The sequence below is a fragment of the Thalassophryne amazonica genome, chromosome 15, assembly GCF_902500255.1.
Source record: "Thalassophryne amazonica chromosome 15, fThaAma1.1, whole genome shotgun sequence".
Classification (NCBI taxonomy): Eukaryota; Metazoa; Chordata; class Actinopteri; order Batrachoidiformes; family Batrachoididae; genus Thalassophryne; species Thalassophryne amazonica.
This window is the reverse complement of record NC_047117.1, coordinates 3,073,370-3,095,517: the sequence shown is the minus strand read 5'-3', so window position 1 is coordinate 3,095,517 and position 22,148 is coordinate 3,073,370. Positions and strand designations below refer to the sequence as shown.

At 40.2% G+C, this 22,148-nt stretch overlaps 2 protein-coding genes across 4 annotated transcripts in view; one reads left to right on the top strand and one right to left on the bottom strand.

Moving 5' to 3' along the window:
• The window catches only part of kif16ba (kinesin family member 16Ba), a 57,614-nt gene extending 53,505 nt beyond the window's left edge, over positions 1–4,109 (top strand). Inside the window, 3 exon segments of the mRNA XM_034189311.1 lie at positions 2,585–2,674; positions 2,788–2,871; positions 3,526–4,109. Of these exon segments, the coding sequence (XP_034045202.1) occupies positions 2,585–2,674; positions 2,788–2,871; positions 3,526–3,687 (336 nt within the window). The 3' untranslated portion in view covers positions 3,688–4,109.
• A 1,290-nt stretch (positions 4,110–5,399) lies between these two features.
• Positions 5,400–21,575, bottom strand: ndufaf5 (NADH:ubiquinone oxidoreductase complex assembly factor 5). Of its 3 annotated transcripts, none has more exons than XM_034189312.1 (11): positions 21,323–21,575; positions 16,678–16,718; positions 15,392–15,455; positions 15,231–15,278; positions 13,251–13,360; positions 12,737–12,776; positions 12,371–12,568; positions 11,775–11,835; positions 7,486–7,569; positions 5,986–6,068; positions 5,400–5,542 (listed from the first exon to the last, which is right to left on the bottom strand). In XM_034189312.1, the coding sequence occupies exons 1-11, from the start codon at positions 21,527–21,529 to the stop codon at positions 5,468–5,470; spliced, it is 1,011 nt and encodes a 336-aa protein (XP_034045203.1). In that variant the 5' UTR covers positions 21,530–21,575; the 3' UTR covers positions 5,400–5,467. The 3 variants fall into 3 exon arrangements, with proteins under 3 accessions (XP_034045203.1, XP_034045204.1, XP_034045205.1); XM_034189313.1 differs by having other exon boundaries at positions 13,251–13,354; XM_034189314.1 differs by having other exon boundaries at positions 13,265–13,354; positions 21,323–21,458.
• Positions 21,576–22,148: the final 573 nt, after the last annotated feature.

Below are 22,148 nucleotides of genomic sequence, written 5' to 3'. Positions count from 1 at the left end.
ATCTGTAAATGGAAGAAGTTCAGATCCACCAGGACTCTTCCTAGAGCTGGCCACCTGTCTAAACTGAGTGATCAGGGTAGAAAGGACCTTAGTCAGGGAGGTGAACAAGAACCTGATGGTCACTCTGTCAGAGCTCCAGCATTCCTCTGTGGAGAGAGGAGAACGTTCCAGAAGGACAACCATCTCTGCAGTAATCCACCAATCAGGCCTGTATGGTAGAGTGTCCAGACGGAAGCCACTCCTTAGTAAAAGGCACATGGCAGCCCACCTGGAGTTTGACAAAAGGCACCTGAAGGACTCTCAGACCAGGAGAAACAAAATTCTCTGGTCTGATGAGACAAAGATTGAACTCTTTGGCATAATGTTTGGAGGAAACCAGGCACCATCCCTACAGTGAAGCATGGTGGTGGCAGCATCATGCTGTGGGGATGTTTTTCAGCAGCAGGAACTGGGAGACTAGTCAGGATTGAGGGAAAGATGAATGCAGCAATGTACAGAGACATCCTGGATGAAAACCTGCTCCAGAGCGCTCTTGACCTCAGACTGGGGCGACGGTTCATCTTTCAGCAGGACAATGACCCTAAGCACACAGCCAAGATATTCAGTTAATTCAAAATGCTGCAGCTAGAGTACTGACGGGGACTAGAAGGAGAGAGCATATCTCACCCATATTGGCCTCTCTTCATTGGCTTCCTGTTAATTCTAGAATAGAATTTAAAATTCTTCTTCTTACTTATAAGGTTTTGAATAATCAGGTCCCATCTTATCTTAGGGACCTCGTAGTACCATATCACCCCAATAGAGCGCTTCGCTCTCAGACTGCAGGCTTACTTGTAGTTCCTAGGGTTTGTAAGAGTAGAATGGGAGGCAGAGCCTTCAGCTTTCAGGCTCCTCTCCTGTGGAACCAGCTCCCAATTCAGATCAGGGAGACAGACACCCTCTCTACTTTTAAGATTAGGCTTAAAACTTTCCTTTTTGCTAAAGCTTATAGTTAGGGCTGGATCAGGTGACCCTGAACCATCCCTTAGTTATGCTGCTATAGACTTAGACTGCTGGGGGGTTCCCATGATGCACTGTTTCTTTCTCTTTTTGCTCTGTATGCACCACTCTGCATTTAATCATTAGTGATCGATCTCTGCTCCCCTCCACAGCATGTCTTTTTCTTGGTTCTCTCCCTCAGCCCCAACCAGTCCCAGCAGAAGACTGCCCCTCCCTGAGCCTGGTTCTGCTGGAGGTTTCTTCCTGTTAAAAGGGAGTTTTTCCTTCCCACTGTAGCCAAGTGCTTGCTCACAGGGGGGTCGTTTTGACCGTTGGGGTTTTACATAATTGTTGTATGGCCTTGCCTTACAATATAAGGCGCCTTGGGGCAACTGTTTGTTGTGATTTGGCGCTATATAAAAAAATTGATTGATTGATTGAAGATATCAAAGGAGTGGCTTCAGGACAACTCTGTGAATGTCCTTGAGTGGTCCAGCCAGAGCCCAGACCTGAATCTGACTGAACATCTCTGGAGAGATCTGAAAATGTCTGTGCACCGACGCTCCCCATCCAACCTGATGGAGTTTGAGAGGTGCTGCAAAGAGGAATGGACCAAACTGTCCAAAGATAGATGCACCAAGCTTGTGGCATCATATTCAAGAAGACTTGAGGCTGGAATTGCTGCCAAAAGGTGCATCAACAAAGTATTGAGCAAAGGCTGTGAATACTTATGGATACGTGATTTCTCAATTTTTATTTTTAATGAATTTGCAAAAATTAAAAAAAAACTTTTCTCATGTTGTCATTATGGGGTAGTGTGAGTAGAATTTTCAGGGAAAAATGAATTTCCTCCATTTCAGAATAAGGCTGTAACATGTGGAAAAGATGAAATACTGTGAATACTTTCTGGATGTACTGTATTAGAATGTTCTGAAATATCTCGTCTTTCAGTTCATTAAAATTATTTCAGTATCATTGTTTGTATCATGTTACTAAATTGTTAATGTGCATTGTATTTTCTCATAAAGACATGAATGTATTTAGATTCTGATTCTGTAAAAAATGTTGTAATTGTAACGTAGTCTGAAGCATTTCTTCGTACATTTTGCAGAAATTATCGGGTGTCCCAAGAAATATGCAACATTTTATCAACAAAGAAAATGGTCAAAGTATATGTCTAGGATATAAATTCATGGCTGGATAGAAAGCTGAAAGGTTGAAGTTTTTCATACCAATGTCAATATTGGCCCTGCATTTTGTCAGTCGAGCATAAAGTCGCTGCACCTGTTTGACACTCTTGGTCTGGTGCCAAAACTCAGTAATTTTTGTTCGCTGTAGTTTGGTTAATCTTGGCATTTTCCTGAGTCTTGCTTGGCATCAACATAAACTTCAGGGCCTCTGCAAGTAAAAAAGAAACATAAGTGATTAAGTTTGTAGCATTTAAGGGTCAAACTGAGTGTTTTAAATGTTGTATATTTTTGGGGGAATAGCTATTTTATTGTCCAGTTTTTAAAACCAGAATCTGTTTTTATTGATAGGAAATTTGAAATTACAATTTTCCAAGTTTTCTTTCTGACCACGTTTCTCGCCCGCCGTTTGTCGTCAGATCGCCGTGGTGGACGAGACGTGGACGGTGTTCAGGCGCTACAGCCGCTTTCGGGAAATGCACAAGAACCTGAAGTTGAAATACCCCGAGGTGAGGCCGTCTGATTGGCTCTCCAAAGAAGCTTCTAAATGAACACTTTTTTTGCCGTTGTTCTTCAGTGTAAAACGTTAATCCTCCTTTGGTTTTCGGTCTCTGTGTTCCAGATGGCAGCCCTTGAATTTCCTCCTAAGAAGCTTTTTGGAAACAAGGACGAGCGGATTGTTGGTGAACGGCGCAATCACTTGGAGGTAAGACCCACTGAAAAAAGATTATTACATTAGAAATCATGTTATGAAGACATTTTAATGTTTTAAGACGTCCTAATGTTTTTGCAGATCTTTTTTTTAAGAACAATTGTAAATGTTTTGTTTTGAATCATGTTTTGCACATTTTGTCTTTTAGAGACATTGTTTTTAAAGACATCAGTGTTTTTAAGTGTTGTGATTTTAAAGACATTAAACTGTTTTTAAAATACATTGTTTTATAGACATTTTAATGTTTCTGTTATTATTAAACTATGAATCATGTTGATATTTTAATGTTTTTGGTTAAAACTGTTTTTAAAGACATTGTTTTGAAGACATTTTGTTTTTGAGTGTTATTATTAGAGGAATCATGTTTAGACATTTTTATGTTTTTAATGGCTTTTTAATTTTTTTTAAGCATTTTTAAAGGAGGAATCCCAAAGTGACAAAGTAGTTGATTTATTTATTCATTTATTATTATTATTATTTTATTAATCATTTTAAGACATTTTAATGTTTTTAGTGGCTTTTTCCTAAAAGGCATTGTAATGTTTGAGCATTATTATTTTTATTTTACTTAATTTTTCTCTCACTGTGAACTTGAGGTTGTTTCACAGTAAAACCTGCATCTGCGGTGCTTTGTTTTGTTTTTTGCAGTGTTATCTGAAGAACTTGTTCCGGGTGATGCTGAGCTCTTCCAGATCTCCTCTCAGAGCCAATGAAGATGCTGGGTTCCGTTTGTCCAAACACGCCATCTGTGAGTTCTCGCCTTTCTTCAAGAAGGGCGTCTTTGACTACAGCAGCCACGGTACGGGCTGACGAGGCGTCACGGAGGTGGGGTTTTTCCTCCGAGTCTCAGGTCTGGAGCTCCGCCTCTCCAGGTCATCAGAAGACAAACATGGCAGCTCGTTTCCTGTCCTGCCATCAAATAAACTCATATGTTCTACACTGACCCACTGCAGCCAAATCCACAAACACCATCACACCGGGTCACCAGGCAGAGCGTCCTGAGATGACCCGAAGACGTTTATTTGGGACAGGTTAAAGCTGCTGGAGGTCGCTGGCGGTGTGCCACTGACCTTTGACGTTTGTGCCAAGCAGAACTTTGGACTCTGTTGACACAAAACTGAAGAAACGGGTCAGAACTGGTGCCTGAAGAAGTACATTTATTGTAAATATCTGTGGTTTGTCTGTAATACAGATGTCTGACAGCAGGTGGCAGTAAAGGGAAATTACATGTAGACTGTGAGATTTTTTTTTTTTTTTCTTTCTTTGCAGATGATCAACAGTTTCTGAGAACAAACTCTCAGATATGACACAATCACGATATAAAGCCCCGCCCTCCACGCTGCTGCGTCTTTATGGCCCTTCAGACAGACATCGTAAGCGATGATCCTCGATGAGTTTATCATACAAAATGTAGTTGCCGACGTCTTCTGAACTAAATGTTCCTAAATGCTTCCATATCTGGAATCTGTTCCAGATCAAACTCAAAATGAAATCCCCTTTTGTTTGACATAATTCACTCGCTCACCAAATCTCACTGAGACATGTTGATTAGTTTTTGTATTATTCTGCTAAGAGACAAACAAACGCCAGCGGGATTAAAACCACATCATGACGTAAATCATTGGAATGTTTCGTGAAGCAGAGGAATTATTCAGGGTTTGTTCCAGACTGGAACCTTCTGAATCAGATTCATGCACAAAGATTTTTAAACAAAATCAGACAAAACAAAACCCTCATCTCGATGTTAGAATGTCAGATGTTCAAATTCATTCATTCACACTCCAGATTTTATCATCTTCAATCTCAGGCTGTTTGACTTTTCTAAAAAGTTTCACGAAGCTTGGTTCAGCAGTTTCTGAATCATCGTCATTACAAACGACCAAAAATATCACATTTCAATCTCCAGATGAAATATTTCATGTTATTTTTTACATTTTTATTTCTAAACACCTTGTTAATTCAGCATCTTTTTGACACTTTGTCACCTTTTTATTCCATCAAATATAATCACTTGTCACAGATCAGCGTTATTGGCAGTGGAGCGTTTCTGATTATTGATCGGTGAGCGTCCATTAATTATGTTCTCTTAGAGATGGAGTGTTCATCTGTGATGGACCCTCTGGACAGGCTGGTTCTGCTGCTGTAGTTCTACCTGTGTCCATGAGAACTGTCTGGACCTGATCAAAAGTTCCTGCAGGTGACATCTGCAGTTTTTTTTCCCTGTTTTGTGAAGTAATTTTCTTTGTGTAGAATCTTAAATATCTTGTCTAAATCAGAAATATTAAAATCAGGAAGTTGACGGAGTAACTTTTTTTTAAATGGTTGGCGTCGTCGGTTCGAGGAGGAGTGCAGAACCGTGAGGTCGGTTAAATTTGGACCCTGAGTTCTCAGTGTGGTTCTTATCGTAACAGCTGAGGGAACCCGGCCAGCAGGAACCAGTCGATCAGCGTCTCTGTTCTGAAGAACCCTAAAGGGAGCAGCTTCATCGTTTTTAAAAGAAAAAAACAAAAAATCAACAGGAAGCTGATTTTATTCAGATTTATTTCACACAAACACTCAAAAATAAAGGTTTAAATAAATTGGAGGAGGTTCAGACGGGTGGCTGAGTGAGTGTCGACAAATCACCAAACGACACCGTGGCCGAGCCGCGCCGCGCCGGTTTGGCCTGAAGAAAACAGTTAAACAAACAAATGACTGACAACAAAAACAAATAATGACAAACAAATGACGGACAACAAACAAAATGAAAACAAATGATAAACATAAATAAACGGCTGACAACAAAACCAGAAACAAAAAATGATAAAGAACAAACAAATGATTAACAGAAACAAAAAAATGACAAACAAAAACAAACAAAACAATAAAAATGACAAAACAAAATGAGACTTTTTCAAACACGTAAACAGATGAAAAAGAAAACAGACAGTGAAGCGAGTTCCTGCACGCTGCAGAACTGAGTTCACAGGTCGAAAAGAAGCAATGACAAAAAACACAACAGAAACTAAAAACAACAGAAAAGAACAACATAAGCAATAACAAAAAACATGACAAATGATGTCGGAGGTACAGTGAACGCAGCATCAGGTTTATTAGTGTTTATTTTACCTGTGACTCGTGAGGCTTCCAGCCAATCATGTAAAGGATCTGAAAGGTTGCGGGAAACGATCCATCCTCGTTCCCATACATCTCTGGAACACGTGCAAACACTTTGTGTAGTTAAACCCAAAAATCAAACAGTTTTTGTTGGTTTCTCACATCAAAAATCGTACATTTAAAATTTTAAAAAACAAACCCAGCCCTAACCCCGCCTTCTATCTTCACTGTTTTTTAAAAATATTCCAACTTAACGTCAGAATGACAAATGGTCAGTTTTCTGTAACTCTGGACTGTGAGCGTCGCCACAGCAGGAAGCGAAAATGTCCAAACAGCGCAGGACAACAATCGAATGGGAACCTGCCAGAACCGGTGTCACAGACCAAATGGTCCGCCCCTAAAAATCGGTCCGTCTTTAGCATCTGTGTCACAGTGGTCTTTATTAGCTGGGTTACTTGACATCTGCACATGCGTCATTTCGGACCACAGCAGCACATCTGAGACGGAGTCTCTTCACCCAAAGCAATCAAATGGATTAATGTGATTATTAGCCATCAGATGATGAAGGTAAAACCTCTTAAATCATTCTAAAGTCAGTTTTAAGCAGAAACTTGTCAAAATTCCGTGACGTTTTGAAATGTCCAAGGCACAGTGAATCAGCTAGCAGCTCATTTAGCCGTTTCCTCCGTCTTTTATGATGAAATGATGCTGAATTTATGTGGAAATGATTGTTGTAGAAAAGCTTCAGATATCTGTGGCTGAGACAGATGATGACTGGAGGCAGTTTGAAGCAGAAACGAGGTGATAATCAGTGAACCGCAGCATCACGGGGACTGATTTTTAGGGGGACCGTTCAGTCAGCGACACTGGATTTAAGAGGAATCATCTGAATAAAAAATAAAAAAACCTCAAGCACAAGAAAAAGTTTCTTACAATAAAGCATTAAAGAGGACTAATTTAACTAACTTAATTTTTCAGAATTTGTGCTTTGGATTTTTTTTCTCTCACATTTCAACATTTTAGACATAAAAACTTAATTTCCCTTTTAATTATTCCTTCTTAAAGATAAAATTTGCTCAAAACCAGTTTGAATTGTTTAAAACTGATCAGAAGATATTTTTTTTGTTGACTTTGCAAAAATTTAAATAAACTAGAAAACCAAACCAAAAAAAAAAAAAACCCTTCAACCCCAAGAAGCGCCAAAAACTTTTTAAATTTGACTTAAAAACATTTTTTCTTACTTTCTGGTGATTGTCTAATCAATGCTCTAACAACTAAACCCTGCTCACGCCTGATTGGCTGAGTTAATAAGCAGGAAGTGGCCCAGAGTACTCCTGCTCTATGATGTCATAAAAGTGTTTCATGATCGTTTTTTAATTTCTGTGTGAGTGTGAAAGCTGCAGCAGATTGAGTCAGAAAAAGAAAAGAAGTCTGACATCCTGTGACATGTCTGAGGTCATCCTTAGCCCCGCCCCCAATGACCTCAACAGGGTAAACATGACCAGCACTTACCTTTATAAATGGCTGCTGCCGCTAAGATGGCGTCTCGGTGCAACAGCGCCCTCCTGTTCCACGCGCAGTTACTCTCACCCATACCTGCACAGCATGGAAACGAGTCAGGCTGTCAGGCCGTGCGGCGCCTCCAATAAAACACCGTTTAGTCACCATTGGGTTTGTGAAGAAAACTGGCTGCAAAAGTGATGATTTAATCCTGCTATCCAGAATAAATCACCTCAACTCTTTCTTACTATCAGGGTGTGTGTGTGTGTGTGTGTATTTTCCATGTTCCATCCCAGGGGGCTGACTGACTGCCTCATCGCGGTGGGATGATTTGTATGTCTCAGTGAACCCTGGACCCTTATACTCTTGGTAGGGTCACCCATGTCGAACAGGTCAAAGGGCAGAGGCCAGAGGAAGTGTGACCTCCAGGTTGGGGGCGGGGCTGGGGGCTGATAAGCCACTCCCATAAAAAAAAACAAGCCTATTACACACATGGAAGACATTCAAATTTCTAGCAACACTGGTGAAGCGACGAATAAGAAAGAACTTTATTTATCCCAAAGGAAATGATTTTGCCACATAACAATAAACAGTAGGGGAAGCGGGGCCCAGTGGGTCAGAAATGTTGTTTTGTGGCAGCATAAACACATTATGCAGAGGTTTAGGTCATTCTATTGTGGATTTAATACGGCAAGTTATTGTTTATAAGGCTGTGTTATTTATGTCTCCCCAAGTGTAATTTACAGGTGTTTAAAATCATTTTAAAAAATGTTGATTTACTGTACCCCGTAACTCAGTGTCCGGGGCACAGTGAATCAACTTAGAATATAATGAAAAAACACATGATTATAAAGATTTCTTCAAAATTATTAAATATATTCTGATGCATATACAAACTATAATCCATCAAACCAGCAATGTGACGTGTGAGTGTCTTATATAGTGATATAAGTCCTTTAGAAACTATTAGAAATACAACTGTCATCATTTCTGTTCAAATGTGAAAACAGTTGTTTATATACACAAATTATAGAAATAATTCATGGAAAAATAAATGTATAAGCTTCAACAAGTAATATTTGTCATCCAGTTGATACTGGGGCTTAGTAAATCACTTTCTAGACTGACTCACTGTGGCACGGGTGCACGTGACACACGAGTCATGTTATCAAATAGCTGATACTCTGGAGAAGACATAACACATGCTCATCAGTTGGACGGGGTTGTCTTCTAACTAAGAACACGTTTTGGGGCCACCTTTCCTCTGTTGTGAGAAATAAATACAAAGACACTGACATCCACAAAATTTACTTTTGATTGGAAAAACTGACTTCACTTGACACTTAGTTTTACCCTTATTGTAACCAAAAACAAAACACCAATTTATAAGGGGGATGTCTTTATGCATAAAAATATGGCACAACTGCTGCAAATACAGTGGGGTAAAAAGTATTTATTCAGTCCCTGATTGTGCAAGTTCTCCTACTTAGAAAGATGAGAGAGGTCTGTAATTTTCATCATAGGTACACTTCAACTATGAGAGACAAAATGAGAAAAAAAAATCCAGGAAATCACATTGTAGGATTTTTAAAGAATTTATTTGTAAATTATGGTGGAAAATAAGTATTTGGTCAATAACAAGTTCAACTCACTACTTTGTAACATAATCTTTGTTGGCAGTGACAGAGGTCAAACATTTCCTGGAAGTCTTCACCAGGTTTGCACACACTGTAGCTGGTATTTTGGGCCATTCCTCCATGCAGATCTTCTCTAGAGCAGTGATGTTTTGGGGCTGTTGCTGGGCAACATGGACTTTCAACTCCCTCAACAAATTGTCTATGGGGTTGAGGTCTGGAGACTGGCTCGGCCACTCCAGGACCTTGAACTGCTTTTTACGGAGTCACTCCTTCATTGCACGAGCGGTGTGTTTAGGATCATGGTCATGCTGGAAGACCCAGTCACACTGCATCTTCAATGCTTCAATGGAAGGAGGTTTTGGCTTAAAATCTTATGACACATGGCCCCGTTCATTCTTCCCTTAACACGGATCAATCATCCTGTCCCCTTTGCAGAAAAACAGTTCCAAAGCATGATGTTTCCACCCCCATGCTTCACAGTAGATATGGTGTTCTTGGAATGCAACTCAGCATTCTTCTTCCTCCAAACACGACGAGTTGAGTTTTTACTAAAATGTTCTATTTTGGTTTCATCTGACCACATGATATTCTCCCAATCCTCTTCTGGACCCCAGAAGAGGATACCCCACCCCAATAGAGCGCTTCGCTCTCAGACTGCGGGCTTACTTGTAGTTCCTAGGGTTTGTAAGAGTAGAATGGGAGGCAGAGCCTTCAGCTTTCAGGCTCCTCTCCTGTGGAACCAGCTCCCAATTCAGATCAGGGAGACAGACACCCTCTCTACTTTTAAGATTAGGCTTAAAACTTTCCTTTTTGCTAAAGCTTATAGTTAGGGCTGGATCAGGTGACCCTGAACCATCCCTTAGTTATGCTGCTATTGACTTAGACTGCTGGGGGGTTCCCATGATGCACTGAGTGTTTCTTTCTCTTTTTGCTCTGTATGCACCACTCTGCATTTAATCATTAGTGATTGATCTCTGCTCCCCTCCACAGCATGTCTTTTTCCTGGTTCTCTCCCTCAGCCCCAACCAGTCCCAGCAGAAGACTGCCCCTCCGTGAGCCTGGTTCTGCTGGAGGTTTCTTCCTGTTAAAAGGGAGTTTTTCCTTCCCACTGTCGCCAAGTGCTTGCTCATAGGGGGTCGTTTTGACTGTTGGGGTTTTTCTGTAATTATTGTATGGCTTTTGTCTTACAATATAAAGCGCCTTGGGGCAACTGTTTGTTGTGATTTGGCGCTATATAAATAAAATTGATTTGATTTGATTCTGGATCATCCATATGCTCTCTGGAAAACTTCAGACAGGCCTGGACATGTACTGTCTTAAGCAGGGGGACATGCCTGGTACTGCAGGATCTGAGTCCCTCTCTGCGTAGTGTGTAGCCTTTGTTACTTTGGTCCCAGCTCTCTGTAGGTCATTCATCAGGTCCCTCCATGTAATTCTGGGATTTTTGTTAACCGTTCTCATGATCATTTTGACCCCACGGGATGACCTCTTGCGTGGAGCCCCAGATCGAGGGAGATTATCAATGGTCTTGTATGTCTCCCATTTTCTTACAATTGCTCCCACAGTTGATTTATTCACACCAACCTGCTTGACTATTGTAGATTAACTCTTCCCGGCCTGGTGCAAGTCTACAATTTTCCTCCTGGTGTCCTTCAACAGCTCTTTGGTCTTGGCCATGGTTGAGTTTGGAGTCTGACTGTTTGAGGTTGTGGACAGGTGTCTTTTATACAGATAATGAGTTTCAACAGGTGCCATTAATACAGGTAACAGGTGGAGGACAGAAGAGCTTCTTAAAGAAGAAATTACAGGTCTGTGAGAGCCAGAAATCTTGCTTGTTTGTTACTGACCAAATACTTATTTTCTGCCATAATTTACAAATAAATTGTTTAAAAATCCTACAATGTGATTCCCTGGATTTTTTTTTTTTTTCTCATTTTGTCTTATAGTTGAAGTGTACCTATGATGAAAATTACAAACCTCACTCATCTTTCTAAGTAGGAGAACTTGCTCAATCAGGGACTGAATAAATACTTTTTTGCCCCACTGTCTATATGTAGTTTGCAGACAGAGCTACTGATTCACTGTGCCCCGGTTTCCCCTAAACATATTTTGGTGTGTTCACTCGGTCAGTTAAATACACACTTACAGAAAGTGCTAGTATTAAACAGAAATCAATCTTTTTTCTTTTACAATAAGTACAACAAATTTATGTAAAATAACTGGTGATATATTGCACATAACTCTGATCGTTATGTGTTCATCCTGCAGAAGGGGGAGGAGTTACACAGTCTGTCACAGGTCGGAAGGACCTCCTGTGGCGTTCTGTGGTGCAGCTCGCTGGGGTCATATTTTAACCCAGTGGAATAATATTGGAGAGGTGATGGTCTAGTGGTGAATCGGTGGGCTTGAGACCAGAGGATCCTCTGTTCAAACCCCCGTTAGACCAGACAATCACTAAGGGCCCTCGTCCCTGAGGTGGTAGCGGTGTGTAGCGAGTGCAGTGTGTGGCAGAACCCTGACACTGGTGTGTGAGTGGGTGCATGTGAGGCATCATTGTAAAGCTCTTTGAGCTCCTGATTCAGATGGAAAAGCGCTTTGTAAAGGCAGTTTATTTGCCATTTAATAAAAGCTTCTTTGTGATGATTGATGAGTTCTGTAACTCACCCTGTAAGTCGGTCATGACTTCAAGGATTCCTGGATAACGAACCTGAATGTCCTCGACGTCCTGACAGAGACATCAGACATGAAAACTGAGAAGACAGAGAATTCAAACTACATATTGGTTTTTACCCAAAATAATGAAGCTCATTAAAGTGACAGACTAATAAATTATTGCTCATATTGTACAATAAGGGTACGTTAATTAATGCAGTAAAAAGTGTTAATTAACAGTGAATTAAGACTTACTGCTGTGGTTTGTAATTGTGTTTTATTAATGTGTTCATGTTAACTAATAATTTGTACATGAATTAATAATTTCCAAAGTTACTGAACAGCATCAATAAATTAAACAAAGTTAAGTCTTACTTGTTAGTTAATGTTACCAGATTGTAAAGTCTTAACTAATTATTATTATTATTAATAATACCAGTTTGTGTGTTTGAAGAGACATTTAATATTTTCACGTTAATAATGCTGTCATGTCTCTTGGGACTAAACGGCGTGAGACGGCGTCAGAGACGTGCCCTCAGATCTACGTTTAATTTCTGCCCTGCTCAGGTGGGCGTGTCTGAGTGTTGTGGGCGTGTCGCCGTCCTCACCACAGTCAGCAAGTTGAAGCTGGCCTGACCCAGCAGGTTCCCCACGTCGGTCACGGCGGTGAAGGGGGAGACGTGGGGGGAGAATCCTCCCTCCCGCTCCATCTCCGCCAACTGCAGCGAGCAGCGCAGCTCGTACAGCGTGTCCCCGCCCACCATGGCCCCGATGAAAACGCCATCGGGCTTCAGCACCTGATGGATCTGAGCAGAGAAGAATCGCTGAGGACTCTGAGTCCAAAGTCTGCCTGTCTGCAGACTGTGACCTTTGACCTTTGGCAGCATAAACAGTGAACACCACCCGTGTTCTCACGTCTTATCAATAAGAGCGATCGCTGTAAAGAAAAAGTGGTTCGAAGCTGGTTTCTGTACCTGTTTGAGTGTCCCGGGCAGGTCGTTGATCCAATGCAGGCTGAAAGAAAAAAAAAATTTATTCCCTTATTGACTCTTAACTTTTAGTTTATTAATTTAACTCTTATTTTATTTCCTTATTAACTTCTATTTTATTAAATTGTTAACTTTTTCTGTTAAACTCATTTCAATCTGTTCTGGATCAGAAAAACAAAATGTTCTCAAATATGTTTAAAAAAGAAAATCTGTTTTTAACCAACACAGAAGTATTTTAATCCTGACTTAAGTGTGTTCCAGATCATTTGTTTTTAACTGATTTTAAACAGGTTTGGGCTCTGAGGGGTTGGGATTGTTTTTGGGGGTTTGAACCCTAAACAGCTGTGGTCAGTCAAATAATTACAAAAAACTCTTTTCCAATAATCAGTTTAAAAGAAACAAAGCTGCTGAATTTCACAGAGACCGTAGATTTATTATCACTATTATAATTCTTAAGGGTGTGCATGTGTGTGTGTGTGTGTGTGTGTGTCTCGTTCACCTCAGGCTGCTCACCACCAGGTCAAAGGTGTTTTCTTTGAATGGCAGAAACTCTTCGTCAGCCAGAATGAGCTGAGTCGGGACGTCGCCGCGCTGCCGCCGTCGCCGCCGCTGAGCCCGAAAACATCAGAACACACAACGACGGTCTCATGTTTAATATTCTCAATAATGAAGAGTTCTGTGCTCAATAAAAAAGAAAAAATAAATATGGACAGAAATTCATATACAAAGAATATAAATAAAAAGCTTATGTTTACAAACTTACAAACCTTATTTTTCATTTAATTGAAATAATTTCTGAAAATCCTAAGACTTTGTTGTCTTAATGTATAAATGTTTTCTGTTTCTTAAACTCTTAATGCAGCGCCTCCTGTCACTCATATTCAATGCTAAAACCCAATAAATTCTGAAAAATTAATTGATGAAAAAGTTACACAATCTAAATAAATGTTTGGAGTAAAGAAAGAACTAAATGATTATTTATATAATAATGTTTGAAATGAGAAAACATGTAATTGAATGGAATCAAGAATTGGTTTTAAGTTGAAAACTGAAGAATTTCTACTTAATTTTATATATATATATATATATATATATATATATATATATATATATATATATATATATATTCTGAATCAGTCAGTAAACTTCATAAATCAGTTCTCAGCCTCATGTTCTTTTGGGCTGGTTTCTACGGTAACCACAGTGATGACCTGGTGGCACCTACAGAAAATCTATATTATAAAGGCCAAGTGACCTCTGTGTGTGTGGGGGGGGGGGGGGGGGGGGGGCTTTGATCACAGAGAAACTGTGGCGAGCTGACATTTGTTATTTGGTATTTTTGTGTGGGCAGCATGATGGATTAATGGTTAGCACTGTTGCCTCACAGCGACAAGGTCATGGGTTCAATTCACGTCTGTGTCCTGCCTGTGTGGAGTTTGCGTGTTCTTCCCGTGTTTGTGTGAGTTCTCTCTAGGTGCTCCGGTTTCCTCCCACATCCAAAGACATACAGGTCAGATGGACCGGAAACTTTAAATTGTCCATAGGTGTGAATGTGTTTGTTTGTCTGTATGTGACCCTGTGACAGACTGGCGTCCTGTCCTGGGTGAACCCTGCCTTGCGCACTATGACTGCTGGGATAGGCTCCAGCCCCCCGTGACCCTAAGCGGTTGAAGATGAGTGTGTGTGTTTTGGGTCAAGGATGAATGCCGCCAAAATGAAAACGTTTGTAGGACTAATATTTTTGGAGAAATTAGTGATATTAGCTGCCTGAACAACTAACGTTGTGCTGCAATGCACCATGGGAGTTTGGGGATTTAAATGTTATTGTGGTTCATGTTAATTTAACAGTGTTGTTCCTGTTATTGATTTATTTTTGTAGTTCAACTGATTTATTCAGTTTAGTTAAGTGTCATGTTGCCGTTACCATGAGTGAGAAGTGTCGTGCATTTGATGTCTTCCACCATCATCTCTGTTTGTGGGTGTGTAAAATTAAAACACCTGCTTCCGACAAAATGCAGAAAAGACAAAAAGCTCTGTGTGTGTGTGTGTGTGTGTGTTTAATGTCCATCACAGATAAACTGTAGAGAGCTGACATTTGCCGTTTGGTGTGTTTATGTGTTTTGGGTCAAGGATGAATGCAGCCAACACATTGATAGGACAAATATTTTTGGAGAAACTACAGATATTAGCTAACAACAGTGAACAGTGGACGTTGATAAATTACAGTCTGCACTCACACGTCATTCCAGCTCATGAAGCTTTGCACAATTTATTACCACCTTTGAAAAATGTCAGCTACCTATTTTATAAACACGACCCACTCTAGAGGCCGTGGATCCCCACAGACAACATGCTAGTAAAAATTTAAGATTGAAATCATTTTTTCATTTTTCCGCGCTCTGAATGTGACTAATTTGTGTTGCTATGACAACAGACTGTCTGATAACACCAAGCAGATGAGATTTATTTCAACACTCACCAGAGATTTCTCTGAGATGTCTGTGAGGAACAAACACTCCACAACATCCTGAAACACACACACACACACACACACTTTTCACTCGACTCCTCAAAGTATCAGCAGTGACAATGAAGCTGAAATGTGTTTCAGAAATAAAGTGTCGGTTCAGTTCAGTGGACCTTCTGTAAATATTCCACAATATGACTTTTTCCACTGCCGACATCCAGAGCCAGACGGAACGTCCTGAGCAGACACACAGAGGAAGTACAGGTTTAAACAGCGCCACCTTCAGGTCAACTCAAATCCACAGTGACTGAATGTGATTTTTTTTTAAAACCTCACTTTAAATTCTAAAAGATAAAAGGCAGCAAACACAGACATTATTTATGCTGAGATAAATTTATTTGTAAATTATCTCACGGCCAGGATCCTCCTGGTGGCACCAGCAGGTAATGACACCCGAGTGTCACTGCCGAAACATCGCACGACTTATGGAACATTTCTCTGCTTCAATAATTATAGAAAAGGAACAAAAACATGAACGTGGCTGCACACAACTAGTTGACAGCGAGCCTTTCAACTTTCAACAAGCTGCTGCAGAGCGCCACTGTTCGCGCCACAGCGGTGCCACTACAGGGATCTTGCTGCCTCCAAAATGAAGAACAGCAACTCAACAAAGATTCCATTGCAGGAAAAATAAGACTAAAACCTGAGCACCTTCACAGCTGCAGCCTCCGTCCTTTGTTCATTAGTTCATTTATCAGTCACGGCTGCAAACTGTCCCATCTTTCTTACTCACTTTCATTTTAGGAGACCAGAAGTATTTGGACAGTTGTGTACTGATTTGCATGTTGTTCTCTGCTCTGGACTTTGGACTTGTACAAACTGAGATCTGACTGAAAAACAAAACCATCAGAGACACTTGAAGCTTCCTGCATTCTTCAAACCAAAGAAGAAGACACAGAGTAACCACGTGTTCTGAACCTGATGAAGAAAGTGGATCTCGAGCCTGTTCTGGATCTTCAGTAAAGTTCTCTTCTTGACAGTTGTGTGATCAGTGGGTTTGTTTCAGAGAAGCTGGCCCAGAATCCACATCTGGATCAGCACCGACATTTAACAGCTTCTTCTCTCAGGATGAAACGCTTCAGCGCATCAAATTTATCAGAGATCAGCCAAAAAACTGTCAACACATTCTGTCCACATTGACTCACGCCATCACGGGAGGTGATGGTCTAGTGGTTAAGCACTGAGTTTGAAACCAGAGGATCCTCGGTTCAAATCCCAGCCTAAGTGGAAAATCACCAAGGGCCCTTAGGCAAGGTCCTTAATCCCCTAGTTGCTCCCAGTGTGTAGTGAGCACCTTGTATTGCAGCACCCTCACATTCACATGAGGCATTACTGTAAAGCACTTTGAGCGTCTGATGCAGATGGAAAAGTGCAATATAAATGCAATCCATTTACTCACCGAGCAACGTCATAAACCCGATCAGCCACTCTGCTGCCAACCTGCAAACAAAAAAAGAGGAAAAAAACAAACAAACAAACCAAACAAACAAAAAAAACAATTCACAGCAGAAACTCGGATGATTTTATTTACAGTATGAACACTTTAATCATACCAATAGATCGCAGCTGTAGATTATACCCATAAATCATACCAATCGATCGCACCTGTAAATCATACCAGTAGATCACACCTGTAGATTATACCCATAAATCATACCAATCGATCGCACCTGTAAATCATACCAGTAGATCACACCTGTAGATTATATCCATAAATCATACCAATAGATTGCAGCTGTAGATTATACCAGTAGATCGCACCTGTAGATTATATGCGTAAATCATACCAATAGATCGCAGCTGTAGATTATACCAGCAGATCACACCTGTAGATTATACCCATAAATCATACCAATCGATCGCACCTGTAAATCATACCAGTAGATCACACCTGTAGATTATATCCATAAATCATACCAATAGATTGCAGCTGTAGATTATACCAGTAGATCGCACCTGTAGATTATATCCATAAATCATACCAATAGATCGCAGCTGTAGATTATACCAGCAGATCACACCTGTAGATTATACCCATAAATCATACCAATCGATCGCACCTGTAAATCATACCAGTAGATCACACCTGTAGATTATATCCATAAATCATACCAATAGATTGCAGCTGTAGATTATACCAGTAGATCGCACCTGTAGATTATATGCGTAAATCATACCAATAGATCGCAGCTGTAGATTATACCAGCAGATCACACCTGTAGATTATACCCATAAATCATACCAATCGATCGCACCTGTAAATCATACCAGTAGATCACACCTGTAGATTATATCCATAAATCATACCAATAGATTGCAGCTGTAGATTATACCAGTAGATCGCACCTGTAGATTATATCCATAAATCATACCAATAGATTGCAGCTGTAGATTATACCCGTAAATCATACCAATAGATCGCACCTGTAGATTATATCCATAAATCATACCAGTAGATCGCACCTGTAGATCACACTCATAAATCATACCAGTAGATCACACCTGTAAATTATACCAGTAGATCACACCTGTAGATCACACTCATAAATCATACCAGTAGATCACACCTGTAAATTATACCAGTAGATCGCACCTGTAGATCACACTCATAAATCATACCAGTAGATCACACCTGTAAATTATACCAGTAGATTACACCTGTATATCACACTCATAAATCATACCAGTAGATCACACCTGTAAATTATACCAGTAAATCACACCTGTAGATCACACTCATAAATCATACCAGTAGATCACACCTGTAAATTATACCAGTAGATTACACCTGTAGATCACACTCATAAATCATACCAGTAGATCACACCTGTAAATTATACCCGTAAATCATACCAGTAGATTGCAGCTGTAGATCATACCCGTAAATCATACCCATAAATCATACCAGTAGATCACACCTGTAGATCATACCCATAAATCATACCAGTAGATCACACATGTAAATTATACCAGTAGATTACACCTGTAGATCACACTCATAAATCATACCAGTAGATCACACCTGTAAATTATACCCGTAAATCATACCAGTAGATCGCACCGGTAGATCACACCCATAAACCATACCAGTAGATCATACCCATAAATCATACCAGTAGATCGCACCTGTAGATCATACCAGTAAATCATACCAGTAGATCACATCCATAAATACCAGTAGATCACACCTGTAAATTATACCCGTAAATCATACCAGTAGATTGCAGCTGTAGATCATACCCGTAAATCATACCCATAAATCATACCAGTAGATCGCACCTGTAGATCATACCCGTAAGTCATAGCCATAAATCATACCAGTAGATCACACCCATAAATCATACCAGTAGATCACACCCATAAGTCATAGCCATAAATCATACCAGTAGATCACACCCATAAAGCATACCAGTAGATCACACCTGTAGATCATACCCGTAAATCATACCAGTAGATCACACCCATAAATCATACCAGTAGATCACACCCATAAGTCATAGCCATAAATCATACCAGTAGATCACACCCATAAATCATACCAGTAGATCACACCTGTAAATTATACCCGTAAATCATACCAGTAGATCGCACCTGTAGATCATACCCGTAAATCATACCAGTAGATCACACCCATAAATCATACCAGTAGATCACACCCATAAATCATACCAGTAGATCACACCTGTAAATTATACCCGTAAATCATACCAGTAGATTGCACCTGTAGATCATACCCGTAAGTCATACCCATAAATCATACAAGTAGATCACACCCATAAGTCATAGCCATAAATCATACCAGTAGATCACACCCATAAATCATACCAGTAGATCACACCTGTAAATTATACCCGTAAATCATACCAGTAGATTGCACCTGTAGATCATACCCGTAAGTCATACCCATAAATCATACAAGTAGATCACACCCATACATCATACCAGTAGATCACATCCATAAATAATACCAGTAGATCACACCTGTAAATTATACCTGTAAATCATACCAGTAGATCACACCAGATCACACATATAGATCATACCAGTAGATCACACATGCAGATCATACCACTAGATCACACCTGTAGATCACACCTGTAGATCATACCTGTAGATCAATCAATCAATCAATCAATTTTTTTATATAGCGCCAAATCACAACAAACAGTTGCCCCAAGGCGCTTTATATTGTAAGGCAAGGCCATACAATAATTATGTAAAACCCCAACGGTCAAAACGACCCCCTGTGACCAAGCACTTGGCTACAGTGGGAAGGAAAAACTCCCTTTTAACAGGAAGAAACCTCCAGCAGAACCAGGCTCAGGGAGGGGCAGTCTTCTGCTGGGACTGGTTGGGGCTGAGGGAGAGAACCACGAAAAAGACATGCTGTGGAGGGGAGCAGAGATCGATCACTAATGATTAAATGCAGAGTGGTGCATACAGAGCAAAAAGAGAAAGAAACAGTGCATCATGGGAACCCCCCAGCAGTCTACGTCTATAGCAGCATAACTAAGGGATGGTTCAGGGTCACCTGATCCAGCCCTAACTATAAGCTTTAGCAAAAAGGAAAGTTTTAAGCCTAATCTTAAAAGTAGAGAGGGTGTCTGTCTCCCTGATCTGAATTGGGAGCTGGTTCCACAGGAGAGGAGCCTGAAAGCTGAAGGCTCTGCCTCCCATTCTACTCTTACAAACCCTAGGAACTACAAGTAAGCCTGCAGTCTGAGAGCGAAGCGCTCTATTGGGGTGATATGGTACTACGAGGTCCCTAAGATAAGATGGGACCTGATTATTCAAAACCTTATAAGTAAGAAGAAGAATTTTAAATTCTATTCTAGAATTAACAGGAAGCCAATGAAGAGAGGCCAATATGGGTGAGATATGCTCTCTCCTTCTAGTCCCCGTCAGTACTCTAGCTGCAGCATTTTGAATTAACTGAAGGCTTTTTAGGGAACTTTTAGGACAACCTGATAATAATGAATTACAATAGTCCAGCCTAGAGGAAATAAATGCATGAATTAGTTTTTCAGCATCACTCTGAGACAAGACCTTTCTGATTTTAGAGATATTGCGTAAATGCAAAAAAGCAGTCCTACATATTTGTTTAATATGCGCTTTGAATGACATATCCTGATCAAAAATGACTCCAAGATTTCTCACAGTATTACTAGAGATCAGGGTAATGCCATCCAGAGTAAGGATCTGGTTAGACACCATGTTTCTAAGATTTGTGGGGCCAAGTACAATAACTTCAGTTTTATCTGAGTTTAAAAGCAGGAAATTAGAGGTCATCCATGTCTTTATGTCTGTAAGACAATCCTGCAGTTTAGCTAATTGGTGTGTGTCCTCTGGCTTCATGGATAGATAAAGCTGGGTATCATCTGCGTAACAATGAAAATTTAAGCAATGCCGTCTAATAATACTGCCTAAGAGAAGCATGTATAAAGTGAATAAAATTGGTCCTAGCACAGAACCTTGTGGAACTCCATAATTAACTTTAGTCTGTGAAGAAGATTCCCCATTTACATGAACAAATTGTAATCTATTAGATAAATATGATTCAAACCACTGCAGCGCAGTGCCTTTAATACCTATGGCATGCTCTAATCTCTGTAATAAAATTTTATGGTCAACAGTATCAAAAGCAGCACTGAGGTCCAACAGAACAAGCACAGAGATGAGTCCACTGTCCGAGGCCATAAGAAGATCATTTGTAACCTTCACTAATGCTGTTTCTGTACTATGATGAATTCTAAAACCTGACTGAAACTCCTCAAATAGACCATTCCTCTGCAGATGATCAGTTAGCTGTTTTACAACTACCCTCTCAAGAATCTTTGAGAGAAAAGGAAGGTTGGAGATTGGCCTATAATTAGCTAAGATAGCTGGGTCAAGTGATGGCTTTTTAAGTAATGGTTTAATTACTGCCACCTTAAAAGCCTGTGGTACATAGCCAACTAACAAAGATAGATTGATCATATTTCATAGATCATACCAGTAAATCACACCTGTACATCATACCCATAAATCATACCAGTAGGTTGTACCTCGTCTCTCAGGTAGTCGTATTGCTGACTGTCCGGCAGTGATGCCGCCCAGTTCTTCTGTCTTTTCTTCATCATCCTGTCAAACACGTTCAAGGTTCCCGGTCTGGACCCTGATAGTCCTCTGCAGATCTCAGACCTCAGCCCGGGCTGGAGTCTAGTCCAGGACCTCAATCCGGGCTGGATTTTGGAACAGGATGCGATCCACATGGGGCAGCTTGAGAGCGTGCAGCCTGTGGAGGGCGCTGTGACACGTGGAGATATGCATGTTGCACTTCTTGTCTTTCACACTGATTTACTTTGGACAGTCAAAAAATAAATTAAAATCTTAACGTTACTCTCAAAATGCATTTAACGTCGTTTCTCCTCTTTAAGTATCTAAATGACTTACAAAAATAACATGTTAGGTTAACATTTGTCAGTAAGTGCAGTAACGTACACATTTGATCAGAAATACCACATTATATTATGTTGTTAGGCAGAAGTTAATCAAATGAGAAAAAAAAATAATACGTACGGTTTTAAATGCTTAGCTGTTAGCTGGGAGCTATGAATCTTTTTGCCCCTCTTCGCTAACCGTAGGAAGAAATGGGCGGGGCGGTCTGTGGGGAAGTTGTTGCCATTTCTGATGACTAGAAGCGTTTTTGTCAAGGCACTCCGTGGAACTTGTAAAAAATATATATATTTTTTTTTCCTAAGCAAATATCGCTGATGTCACCTGCTGAAAATGTAATTTAGTTATTATTAATAAATAGCGCTGATAACCGTTAGTTACCTGCTGCAATAGAGCAGATTTTCTCTGGAAGAACCATGGTTAATATTGATAATT

Coding starts and splice junctions, on each gene's coding strand:
- ndufaf5 (XM_034189312.1), bottom strand. CDS start 21,529: ATGTGGATCGCATCCTGTTCCAAAATCCAGCCCGGATTGAGGTCCTGG. Junction 11,836..12,370: donor GCTTCAACTTGCTGACTGTG/GTGAGGACGGCG, acceptor TGTCTCTGTCAG/GACGTCGAGGACATTCAGGT. Junction 6,069..7,485: donor GGCAGCAGCCATTTATAAAG/GTAAGTGCTGGT, acceptor CACGTGTTCCAG/AGATGTATGGGAACGAGGAT.